The 12,840-nt window shown below is 45.4% G+C and overlaps 1 protein-coding gene across 13 annotated transcripts in view; it reads right to left on the reverse strand.

The window, feature by feature from the left end:
* Nucleotides 1-8,269: 8,269 nt before the first annotated feature.
* Nucleotides 8,270-12,840, reverse strand: part of atp2b2 (ATPase plasma membrane Ca2+ transporting 2) — a 73,401-nt gene continuing 68,830 nt past the window's right edge. For 10 of the 13 annotated variants that reach the window (XM_029826364.1, XM_029826367.1, XM_029826365.1 and 7 more), the window contains one exon: nt 8,270-11,775. In XM_029826364.1, coding sequence (XP_029682224.1) covers nt 11,464-11,775 — 312 coding nt within the window. In that variant the 3' untranslated portion in view covers nt 8,270-11,463. The remainder of the gene's footprint in view (nt 11,776-12,840) is intronic. The other 3 variants (XM_029826372.1, XM_029826376.1, XM_029826373.1) reach the window with 3 other exon arrangements.

Consider the following 12,840-nt stretch of genomic DNA (forward strand, 5'->3'; position numbering starts at 1 on the left):
CTCTCAAAGCGCCTCGACTTGGAAAGGAGCCATGAGAGGAGCAGCCGGGTTCTCCTCTCAGCGCGCACGGCGTCGCCGCGGCGCGCAGTAGCGCAGCGGCGCATCGCCGGGCGACGCGGCGGAAACGCACGTCCAAACACCGCGTTTCTGCAGCTCAGACACTTTTTGGAGACGAATATAAACGTGATTCCAGAGCTTTTAGACTGCAAACTAACAGACAGAACTTAACTTCAATTAAAGTTTCTACAAGTAAATGAATTACGTAGACTACAGCGTCGTTGTTAAAAATGACAGCAAGCATGTGCAAAAAAAGCAAGGCGTTCATTTATTCAAAACCTTTGTGTTAGCTTTAATTTGCAGTGCGTAAATGTCAGAATTTCGTCAGTGTGAAGGAAAAATTACTACTTCTCTCTAAATTCTAAATTGTATTGTAGAATTGAACTTTACTCTCATTTAGTGTCCTCAGCTTTCAATGACGATATCTTGTTTTCCATTCGTCCCAGAGAGACAAATAAGCAACCATTTCTGCTGTATCCAAGGTTAGCATCTTCTTTTTGGGATAGTTCATGACAGACTGACTGGCAACGTACATGATTGACACAAGCCTGTAACCTTCCCTTCCCTTCCCTTCCATATACCTCTTGGTACAGGTGTCTTATCAGAAATGGTGCTGGCACTGCATGAATGACCCGTTGCTGTGTTGGAATCTGAATTTCCCCAATTTGTCACACGTTTCAGCACTTTGGTGGTTCCTTTTGTTGTGAAGATAAGGTAAAAGCACCGAAATCGTCAAACATGTTGACATTTATTGGTAATTTGATCAAGGAGAAGTTTTTTCAGCACAGAAAGCCTCTTCAATTCTCAACATACAAGCTTCAGACTAACCTGAACCACTGTTAGAGGTTGCTCACCTCTGCTGTAAAGGGCTTTCTATCTGGACCCTCTGCCCGACCTCCTGACCTTTATTGCACTCCTGTTCGTGAGTGAACTTAATGGTAAACTATTCACCACAGGCCCAATGAATAAAAGGAACAACTTACATCACTTGGAAAAAAAAAACACATCCCTACACGCAACAAGTTAAATAGATGTGTTTAAAGCGGAGTTGTTGGTTGGTTGGGGGACTTGTGGGAAGTCAAGTCTGGCTCTTCAACCAGGCACTGACCCTGTTTGATTTATGAATTGATGTCAACAGTGTGGCCCTCTTTGTCAAAGCGGTGGTTCATGCGGCTTTGCTTGCAGAATACCAACACACAGACACACACACACACGCACACACACACACACACACACACACACACATACACACACCCCTTTGTCCCCTCTGGAAGTCAGTGTGCGGCTGAGAATACAAGACGACATGTTTCCTCACTTCGAAACACTGCAGCGCCGCTGCCACCAGTCATCACCCGTCAGCGGTCTTAAGGTCTTAATAACCTGCTCAGAGAACCGTCGAGGCCTTCAAAGGAGGTCGGTATGGATTTTTTAAAAGTTGGTTGGTGCACAAATCCAATGCTCGGTTTCCAGGCATGACAGACCCATTCCACCAGGAACTCCCCCGACTCTACAAGCATGACCTAGTCTCTAAGAATCTCCTCACAAGGGTCACTCGCCATTCGAAGCCTAAAGGAGGCGTCCTGCATAGAAAGTATGGCCACCCAGATTGGCTGGCAAACATCCTCTGTGCCTTTCAGTCGGAGTCAAGTCCTTTATTTACCTTCCCCTGTATGACACTATCAGTGGAGGGACTGAACGGTTCCTACAGGTATGCGGTTGCCTCGGGTTTCAGATCTGTTCCCAGCGCCGCCGCCACAGGCTACAGAGTGGGCCCAGTCGGGGTGATAAAGTGAGCTGTGGTGTGTTCGGGAGGCATGGTAGAAAACAGAAAACCTTTCTGGAGAGGCCGGACGGGTCTGTTGCTTGTCTGTTGACAAGATGGCTGCGGCTTATTCTCCTCAACCTTTTATCCGCGTGGCCTACTGACTCCAGAACAAGCAAGACGCTCTGAAGCAGGGGTGGGCAAATCCAGTCCTCGAGGGCCGTATCCAAGCCAGACTTTCTGTCCTACAGGTAAATCCTTTCACCTGGGGTTCCATTTAGCTTGGTGAAAGCGGTTTCTCCCTGGTAGGATGCAAAACCTGGATTCCAGCCTTCGTGGATTAGACTTGCCCATCAGAGGAGGTCAAATCCATTCCTCGAGGGTTGAATTTAAGCCGGGATTGCATCCTGCCAGGCAGGAAATGCTTTCACCAAGGTGAATGAAACCCCAGGTGAAAGTGTTTACCTGTAGGACAGAAAGTCTGGCTTGGATACGGCCCTCGATGCCCACCCCTGGTCTGAAGCGATTGGCCAGTTCGGGCAAAGAGCGCCCCCCCCCCCCCCCCCCCCCGAAATTACTCTTCCATTGGTCGTCTGGCTCAGAGGGAACTTTGCAGGACATTTACCAATAAGTTGCAAAAAAAACCAACTGTTGCTAAGGAAATCCATCACCGATTGCTAACAAGGTGCTGTGAGAGAGAAAGCCAGAGATTAGCTAGAGACTGAGGTGCAGGGAGGCTGGAGGGATGATGGAGAGCAGCAGCATTAAAAGTGAGGGTGAATGAGTCTGTTTGTCTCCCTCGGCCTCTCCTCGCATGATGTTGCGTAACAGCCACGCTTTTATTCCTCCTTTCATGAAAGCGCCTCAATTTGTCCCTAAATCTCTTCAGCAAACATCTTTTATCGGGGACTGAGCGCTCCCTCACATCCGCATGCGCTGGTGTGTTCGTCTGGTCTTCCAGCATGGGGGAGCAGCAGCCTCCACAGTGGTCCCCAGGTGAGGGGGGCAGAACCTGCTGACCTCTGCATGGGGTCCAAATCCACAGTTGTGGAGAATGCATAAAGTCCAGATAGGAAGAGATCCTGAAGCGTTTTGGTCTGAGACGATTGATGGCTGAGTTAACTTGGTTCAGTTAACCAAGTTAACTCAGCCTGTGGAGGATGAGGGGGGTTGTTTCCGACTGCAGCCTGTCAGCAGGGAGCGATCAACTCAACTCAGGAGCAAACCTTCCTCTGCTGAAGTGAACTGTAGCTGAGGGTCTCCCAAAGAAGGATGGTCTGTATTCCAGATTTAAACCATGCTGATCGACAAATAACCGGAGCAGAGGAATGGTTGTACCGGGGGTTTTGGATCTAAGCAGCTGTGATTCGACCTGTGGATCAAACAGGAAAAGAGCAGCGATCCAGCTGTGCTCAGCTGCTGCGGTCATGACCGACATCATTGACATTTTCCAGGAAACATCTTCCTCAAAGGGAGGCGAGAAGAGACAGGAAATCAGGGAAACCCTGGAAAAACCTGGGAAAACAGGTCAGATATGTCATTGAGGTGAAGCCTGAGGTTTCAGAAAATCAAAGAGGAAATGAAACTTTATCAGAATATAGCTTATTGAGTTATTAAAATCTGAACCTCAGCACGTAGACTGTCATCAGTGTTGATTATCTGAGCAGTCCGGACCGGGTCAAAGGTCAAACTGTAACTTTTGAGTTCTTAGTCAGACGTCTTCACTTTGACGCAAGTGTGGTTGTCGTCTGGACTCTGCAGAACACTGAAGAAACGTGCTCCACGAGGACCAAAGAGGCCAAACACAGAACCAACAAAGTTCCTGCAGCTTCTGTTCCGTTCAGTCAAACAGGGAGAATCTTCTTTCATCAACCTGACGTCCAAAACCGGAAGTATTTACACCCAACAGTGGTCAGACAGTAGGAGGGTCTGGTAATGGTGCTCAAAATGCACACACACACACAAACGCGCACACACACGGGCGCGCGCTGACCCAGCCTACTGTTATCCTTCGGAATCCAATAGCGTCTGTGCTTGGCAGGGAGGTTGCATTGAGAAGCTACCAACCAGGCCACCCAGTAGTGAAGCGGCGCTGCCAGCAGCAGCCCTGGGACATGCCAGCAGAGCTGAGAGGGCTACAGCCACTCGCTGAATATCAATAATAATGCTGCTGATGCGACTCCTCCGTGCGCACATGGCGCTCATTCATCCAGACGGGTCAAAGTGTCATGTGGTCGTGCTGTGTTTGACGACAACGCGTCCCCCTGACAATCGCTGAATGGTCACTTGGCAACAGTTTCCGTTTAGACGTGACAGGGGAGGTTGAACATCACGATGGTGTTGCTGAGCCTTTTGTTGAAAGCACGCTAACGGATCGCACCAGGCGTATAAAAGTGGCAGATACGCCTGCAGCACGTTCGCTTGATAAGAACTGTGTTGATCATGTGGTTTAATGCTGAAGTTTTGATTGATCTCACAACAAAACCAGCCAATGAGAGACTCCGCTGTGGCGACAAATGTTGTGTGTGATGTTCTCCCTTGAAGCCTCTTCCCTGAAGCCTCTTTAACCGTCTCTGACAGTATGAAGGTGATTTACTGCAGCTCTGACAGTGACGCTAATGAATCCGTAAAGTTTACAGACGGGAGCGATATGGCTGAAGTGGCACCTGGCGCACGAGGCTTCATTCAGGCAGGAAAACCTGACATTTCTGAAACAGTAGCAGCCCAGCAGACAGAGCTGTTTCTAGACACCCCAGAGGCCTCAGGCAAGAGGAACCACTGAGGTCCAACAACACCAGCACCATGATTCAGTCCAGAAACCTTTTGTTTTAGAGGTGATGTTGCAATCAAAAGCAAACGGATTATTCTGTAAATATGAGTAATCAGCGTGCAAGTTGGCAGCGCAGGAGTAACTTACACAGCCACTGACAACAAAAACAACACAACAAATTCAAATTGATAAATATAGTTTTGAATCCAAAGTCTCTACTGTAGTTTAACTAAGCCGTTGATGTGCTGTAAGCTGGTCTTGTGCTTGGTGGTACGGGGCCAAAATGGCATCACTACATTTGTAACGTCAGATACGATAAAAAGCCGATAGCAGGGGCCCCATTAGGGAGATCCCCAACACGTCGTGTCAATGCCTCTGAGGGTTTCAGGTTGGGTCATTGATATGGATCAATATTCGGCGTGTCTCAGGGCTCCTCCAGCTCGGAGCTCCAGGCGATTGCCTGGGTTGCCTGCCCCACTGCGGGTTCTCTGCCAACAGGCTCCAAATTACCCCGAATTTCTCACAGAATTCCCCAGAATGGGGCGAAGTGTCAGTACTGATAACTGCCTTAATCACTCACTGGCTCGATGAGCTCAGGCGTAATAAACGCCTTCATTTACCCCGCTGATTTGTCAGGGGAGTCGGATCATTTTCAACGTGATGTGCAATTAAACTTTCAGCTATTCTTAGTTCTATCTGTCTCCACGTTCACCTGTCAGACAGCCTCTGGATTCATGGGCTATCAGGACATCCAGGATTGCAAAGGATGATGGGTAATGAAGATAAAGGGGAAATTTCTAATGAATAAAGTGTTTCCAGCCCACTTCAGCTCACCTTTACCCCCTGAGATGAATCATTCTGAGGAAAACAACATGTCCTTCCCTGTGGACGTCCCACCTGTAAGGCCACAGACAAACCTCAGGCTTCTCCATTAACAGGTCATTTTATTTACCATTGTTTTCCTGCTTCTGTCTCTCCCTCCAGTCCCAACTCCTTCCCTCGCCTCCGGCTCAATCCAATTGTCCTCACTCCCAGAGAGAATCACGTGAAAGTCTTTGATGAGTGTGAGAGGATCCAAGCGGATTTCACTTTGCCCTATTGTGCACAAAGCAGCGCACGTGCTGGCCTCCATAAAGACTGTGGCACAGATGACCCCTGTTGATCGCAGGAAGTAATTGCAGCATCCCCACGGACCCCCCCATGGTTACCAATGTTAGACAAAAAAAGCAAGATTCAATTAATTAAGCGCAATAACTTAAGAATTGAGCTCAGAATCAGACATTTTTTTAAATAGTCCCGTTTGTTAGTGTCAGTTTTGCTGAAGACTGTGTGTGCGTGCATATGTGCGTGCGTGTGTGCATGCATGTGTGTCATTCCCACAGCTCCATCCACCAACAGGAACCATATTCTTCTTTATACCATTAAGAAAGGTTCCAGGACTGGCATTCAAACACATGTACAGTAGCCTGCGTGCATGCAGACAAACGTCACATATACAGACAAACGCGCACAAGTATACTGGATACACATGCCCCCACAGAGAAAGATAAAGAGTAATTTCAGAATCAACCCATTTGGTGGTGGTGGTGGTGGTGGTGTGTGTGTGTGTGTGTGTGGGGGGGGGGGGGTTAAAAAAAAAAAGACTGAGGGCCACAAAACCTCCACCAGGGTTGGCTGATTGTAAAGGACTGTCAGTTACTGCAGTCTTCTATTCGGCCAAAGGGAAGCAGCAGGATTCAACTTGGGGCCCCATAAAGGACTATTCTTCCTGGAAATCGGCCCTCACACATGGACCTGAATACACTGGAACGATAATCTTCTGAGCTGTGGGAGCCCACTCTATATTCACAGGCTGTGCCACCCCTGCAGGCACAGCAGTGCATGCTAATGCTGCTACGCACACTCTCAGGCTAATGCCAAAGCTAATGCTGGGTTAGGGAGCTCTTTTCTTTTGACAGCGTGATGACGGTATATAGATACATGATGGCACTTAGTCTGTAAGTAGGAACTGGAAGGACAATGGGAGTTCTGGGCAAAAGCTTAAACTCTGAAAAATGTGCAGTCCCTTGATTGGCCACTAGACTGGGTGTGCAAATATTCTCTGACCTGCATTTCAAAAATGGCCGACTTGACAGCTATAGTCTCCATCAGGTCCATGAAAGCTTTTGGTATTAACTCGTTTAAACATTTTGCCAAAGATGCTATATGCAGCAAAGGAGTCTGGGTAAAAACAAGATATCCACTGGAGATGCTGTTATATTGGTTGAGGCAAGAGAAAGCAGCTCAGCTACCCCTGGTGGCAGGCTGCAGTATACCAACGAGCGCCATCCACCCCAACAAGCAACCCTAAATAATGTCATGCCACTTGCAGAATCATGCAATTTGTTGTTTTCAGGTTAAGGCATTTGGATAATTTTGGTTTCAGACTACAAGTGTAATAAAGTGATGAGCAGGTCGCCTCAGGTTCTCCAGTCTGTCCTGCCCTGCTACATGACAGGTGCATTGAGAGGGTTTGAGACTAGTTTTTCTGCACGTGTGAGGATCATGCGCACCAAGAAAGGCTCCAAAATTCTGATCCTAATGCTTCAACAGTTTTACAAAAACATCATCCTTTAGGAATCTAAATTTTCAAAAAGATATTTCCAAAACTCTCCAAACAAAACGGCTCAAGCATTCTCGAAGAACCTGTGTGTAGGCGGATGGAAGGAAATTAAGCGAAATGCTGCCCTCTGGAGGACATGTGCTGTCAGGTCAGAAGTCTTCCATGACCTTTCTTATCCCCCAGTGAGCCAGACCCGGCAGATCTCCACGTCCCTCTGATTTCTTGCATCCATTGGCCAAGATGTTGACAGTCAGAGATATTTTGGGCTGCACGTTGAAGCCTTTGCTTTGATCTTCTTCACCCGCCACTGTCCATGCCATCAAGACTCCCGCCCAGAATCACTTCAAACGTGCTGAGGGCATCTGTGGTTCCACATCACAAGAAGAAAATCTGCCATGTCGAAATCTTCTTAACTGTGTCTGCAGCTCGGGAAAATCCTCGGTGAAGTGTTCTGACACAGCCTGACGAGCACACGTGATCAAAACATGTGAAATATGACACACACTTCTTACAGCGTGCTGGCTGTGGCTCCTTTACAGATTCTTAGCAATGTTCAAGAAACAGTTTCGAATGAAGCTTTGGCTCCTCCACTGCCGAAGTGCCCCTCAGCAAGGTCAAAGTAAGGTCAGAAATGTAAACAGAAGAGTTACGTAAGTCACGTGCTAATGCTCGTTCACGTGTTGGGTCTGATAACGGAGTTGGAAGTATTCCACCTCAACAACACAGTGAGGAAAGACTTCTACTCTCTTTGGAGTACTCAACTACTTGCTCATTTACTATCACAAAGTTATTTTTTTAATATTAGTCATTGTACGATATTTGGTAGCATTTTTGATTGAATTTTATCTCTGTCAAAATCATTTTTCAGTGTTAACTTTTTTAAGTTTCTCACTTTATCTAGTGACAGGTGTAGTGAAAGTAATAGATTACAATTATGCAATATGTGAAGTAATGCAATGTTAAATGACATAAGATCATAGTAACACCACCTGAAGCAGTTTCAAAGGTGAACGTTTGGAAATAAAACCACAAATATTCAGCATGAAGACTAGGAAGGACACCAGAACAGGACATGTGACACTGGGCCAGAACACACACAGCTGGGTCATGCTGCTCTGAGAGGTTTATTTAGTGATTTTTCCTTTTTTTTTGGTGTTGATTTATTAAATTTTTCACTTGCGCTCCTGTCAGGAGGATGGTCAATGGGACAGTCAAGCAGCAAGAGTCACAGTTCATCATCATCATCATCATCATCATCATCATCATCATCGTCGCCACCATAATAATCAACCTTGTCGTGGTATCATAAATATAATAATGCTCATAATAATAATAAATTTCATCATCATTTAACTTTGTCCTCAAGCTAGAAAATAATTTACATCACATGTTTTTTGTTGGGTTTTTTTTCCACTGACTTTTGAGCACAAACATTCCAGCAACACACTCTAGGATTAAGGGTGGGTAACAATCAGAAAAGCATGACTTTTTGCATAGTATTAAATGAACAAAGACATTGAGTTCTTTATTTACAATTATTGTATAGATAAAAAAAAATCATAAAAACAAGATGAACACTTAAATCACTTACCCAAACATGGCTAAGTATGCCAAAAAGTTATCTGTTGGCATTTCTTTTTCTTAGTTCCACAAACTGCATGCTGCTAAATACAGTACATCGAGGCAGGTGAGAGTATATTGCGAGAAGTGTCATTGATATCATCATCATCATCATCATCATTATCATCATCATCATCATCGTCGTCGTCGTCGTCGTCGTCGTCATCGTCAGTGTCACTCAGCAACAGAATTTTTGAATGTCAGATGGTGTGTTGTCATTGGGATGGAATCGCAATGTTTCTGACAGGAGCGGCTGCGTTGGCTGCATGGACACGTGGCGGTGCATGATGGGAGATGTAGTCAGAAGGGGGTTTCTGTTTTCACACCAGTCAGTTTCTGGATTTGTATTTACAGATACCATTTTAAAACGTGTCCTCCTGTGCATCCTATTGGAGCCCAACGTTCCCCTGGATGTAAAACTTCTTTGATAACGAACTGAGTTTGTTCTTGTTTTTTTTATTTCCTGTTGTCAATATTTTTCCAGACAAAGCAACTGCTGATGACAACAACATAAACTCTAAGCAGAATATGTGAATCCAGACTGATTTAAACTTAAATAAGACAGATTGTTATTCAAAATGCTCCGAGTTGGGATTTTCAACAGGCCTGAGCTGACTGGTAAAGCTTGTTCACCCTCTCCAGATGGACCGGCTGACTGGGAGATGACAGAGGAGGATTCAAAAAGAAAAGACGCTCATGTTATGAATCTAAAAGCTGCAGTCGTGTTAAGTAGAAAAACTTTTTTTTCTTCTTAAAGTTGCATAATGATCCTATCAGGCTGGCCAATGACTTCAGTTAGACAGGGGACGTGTTTGTCCTGCAGGTTCTCTGTGGTGACGTCTGATTAGTTAAAGCACAATAAATAGTCCTAACTAGTGGATACAGTTGAGATGCTTAAGTACCGTATATTCTGTGACAGCAGGAAGACAAGCTCGGTTAAAAGACACGAAAGCACATCTAGAATTACACCACAGAAGTTTTCATTCATAACCAGATAGTGCAGAAAGGATCATCTTTTTTATATATATATAGAAAAAGAGTCAAAGCAACATTCCGTTTTCGTGGTAACTTGTCTTTTTTTTGTCCGTTTTTTTTTGCTTTGCTTCGATGTTAGAAAATATTGAGAGCTTCATGGAGCATCGTGCATTTCCCTCTGTAAGAGGGAAAAGCTGATTCTGTCAACCAAAGTCAAATCAAGTCAAATCAAGTGTAAAATCTCAATCAAAAACATGGATTTCTGCTTTTTTTTGGTCACATGTGAATTTTTCTTGTAGGTCCTGATTTTTCCTTGAGGCTCTGGCTCCAATATGCACATGGTTGGGTTTTTTTAAAAAAAGGAGAAAAAAGGAGTGAAAAAACAAAAATTCCCCCTCTGTCACAAAAACAGGAGGCCTCTGTTTAGAAAAGGCAAGCCGCTCCAACTTGATCCCAACAATCATGTAGTGTAATACTAAGATTCCACATTTATTAAATATCCCGTAATATTTTGGTTTCTTTTTTTTCCATCAATCCTCTAAAAATATCTACAATATTTTAAAAGACAGCAGGCAAATTCCAGCACGTTTTTTCCTTTTTTTTGTATGTTTGTTTTTTGAGTAATGACACACCAACGCAGCTCTGCTTTCAGTGAGCTCCGGCTTCTTCGCCTTTCTACAAACCAGGAAGTTTATCTCTACGAGGTTGTAAACAAATTACATTCTCTTTAAGACATAAATAAGTCAAAGTATTTTCAGCCATTGAAGCAGGAACAAGGCAACATGCCGACAAACAAAGATAAACTCTCTCTAAATATATTTATATGTATTTATATTTATAGAATAGATCCTGTAATTGCTATCGTCTTCAGTATTATTTTGTGGTCCTCTTTTCTGACGGGTGCAAAACTACTGTGCAAGTTGAGCCCTCCCACGCGTCTCTTTAAGGATGAAGTCTTTTTTTATACAGTTGCATGTTACATGTTCATGCCACACAGAAGAGGAAAATTTGCAGGCAGGAACTCAGAGAAGCTGTCTTTCAAGTCCGCCGTGAGACCCGGCCCGGCCCAACAAAAGACCTCCGATAAAACTAAAACCCCTTTAAATAAAACTCGGGTAATGTACATTCATGCAGGAGCAACGATAGTAAGAACAATAATAATAATCAGAATGAGAACCAGAAGAAGAAGGTTTTCAATTTAAGCTATTATCTGTATCGACAGTGTTGTTACTGAGGAGGGGGAGCGTTGAGGGGAGTTTGTTTTTGAGATTTTCACTCCTCAGCGGTTGTTTCGTTTACCTCCCGGTGCCACTCGAGCCCCCTCCGTGAAAGTGTAGTCAGCGGCACGTCGCACCGCCACCGCAACCGCATACAGCCATGAGAGCGGCATGGCTGTGGAGGGTTTAGTGGCTTGGCTGCGCTACCTTTGATTGCATGTTACGTTTGTTCTTCTTTTCACCTCATCACCACCGCGTTGTCTCCTCGGTGAGAGAAGCCTTACGAGCTAAAAATGTGGAGATGCTGCCAAAGGAATGGACCTGTACAGCTGCTGAATGCAGGGTGAGGAGAACTGAGCCGGACTGAGAAGGGCGAAAAGGTGAGAGGTCTGGAAGGGGTTAGGTGCCCCCTCCCGTCGCAGACTGTGAGGAAATTACAGAGGCCAGGTTGGCGTCTGGGTTAGAGGCTGGTCTCCAAGCTGTGAAGAGGGCTTGCTGGACTGGAGGAGGCAGCTGATTTACTGGTATCGATGGTGAGGTTGATGCCACTGTCAATGGCGTTGTTATTCTTGTTGGGGGAGGAGGGCTGGCTGGAGTATTTTCCCCTCCTCCGGGCGGAATCGTCGTCCGTGTCATCGATGAGCGGGATGCTGGGGGTGGAGTCGTCTATCCTAAACTCAGGGTGCGTCATGAAGTTGTGGATGGATGATCTAGAGTCTGGTTTTTCCAGGCCTTCGTAGAGGGAGCTACGGAACGCATTCACGACGCGGATCTGCCGTGGGGAAAAGCAGAGAGAGCGCGGTGAGAGACGACGTCCCGGGACAGAACCGAAGGGTTGGCGGGGAGGGAGAGAACCTTGCAGTTGTAGTGAGGAGGAGGAGGAAGAGGAGGAGGAGGAGGAGGTGGTAAGGGAGCAACAAGAGAAAAGGCAACTGCAGTCTGTGTTACATTTTCAAATAAGATGTCTACAACTCGCTCAGGTTTGGCGTGCAGAAAAGCCGTGAAGAACACAATCATAAAAAAAAGAAAAGAAAACTGTACATTTCAGGGAAAAATAACCAAAGCAACATAAACGCTCGTTGTAAGTATACGCTTTCGTCCAATGTGCTGTATACCTAGAAACAAGCCATGTTAATAAATGGAATGCTCACAGAAAACAACCAAACCAAAAAAAACCAAACTTCACATGCAAGTTTGAGGAAATCTGGTGGACGAGGTCAGTAAAAAGGAGGTTAGATCTGAGAGATCCAATCAGGTGATTTAAGAACTTCTGTAGGTTACCAGAACTCGGTCTGGGAACAGATCCACACAGACTCGGAATGACACACACGCACAGCACAGGATGGCTGCAGAGTGGCTCCACCTCGCAGAGTGGGTGATGGAAGACATCAAACTCTTAATGAGTTTGATGGAAATGACATCAGAACAACACCCGAAATAAGGGACAAAGAGCAAACGCTGCAGCTCCAGACGGGAGTGAGACATAAAAAAGACAGAACCACATGCAACAAGACTCGAGGACACCTGGCACGAAACACGTGGAGGGGGAAGAGGCAATAAATTTACTGTCTGACACTCAACTCCATGCATGACTAAGTAAACACTCAAGTACAGGTTGACCTTTAGTCAGGGAATCTGTAGGATTTTCATTTTTTTTAAAGAAAACCCCAAAGTATTCTATGATCAAACTGTCAAATCAAATCTGCTGAAATGTGGGAATATTGTTAAAGGCATTCGATTCCTGTTGAACATCTGCAAAGACCTATGTAAATGTCTACTGTCTGTTTTTCTGAGCTCATTTATGAAAGGAATCCTAAATCCAAACTGAAGCAACATG

This window comes from Takifugu rubripes, chromosome 19 (genome assembly GCF_901000725.2).
Source record: "Takifugu rubripes chromosome 19, fTakRub1.2, whole genome shotgun sequence".
Classification (NCBI taxonomy): domain Eukaryota; kingdom Metazoa; phylum Chordata; class Actinopteri; order Tetraodontiformes; family Tetraodontidae; genus Takifugu; species Takifugu rubripes.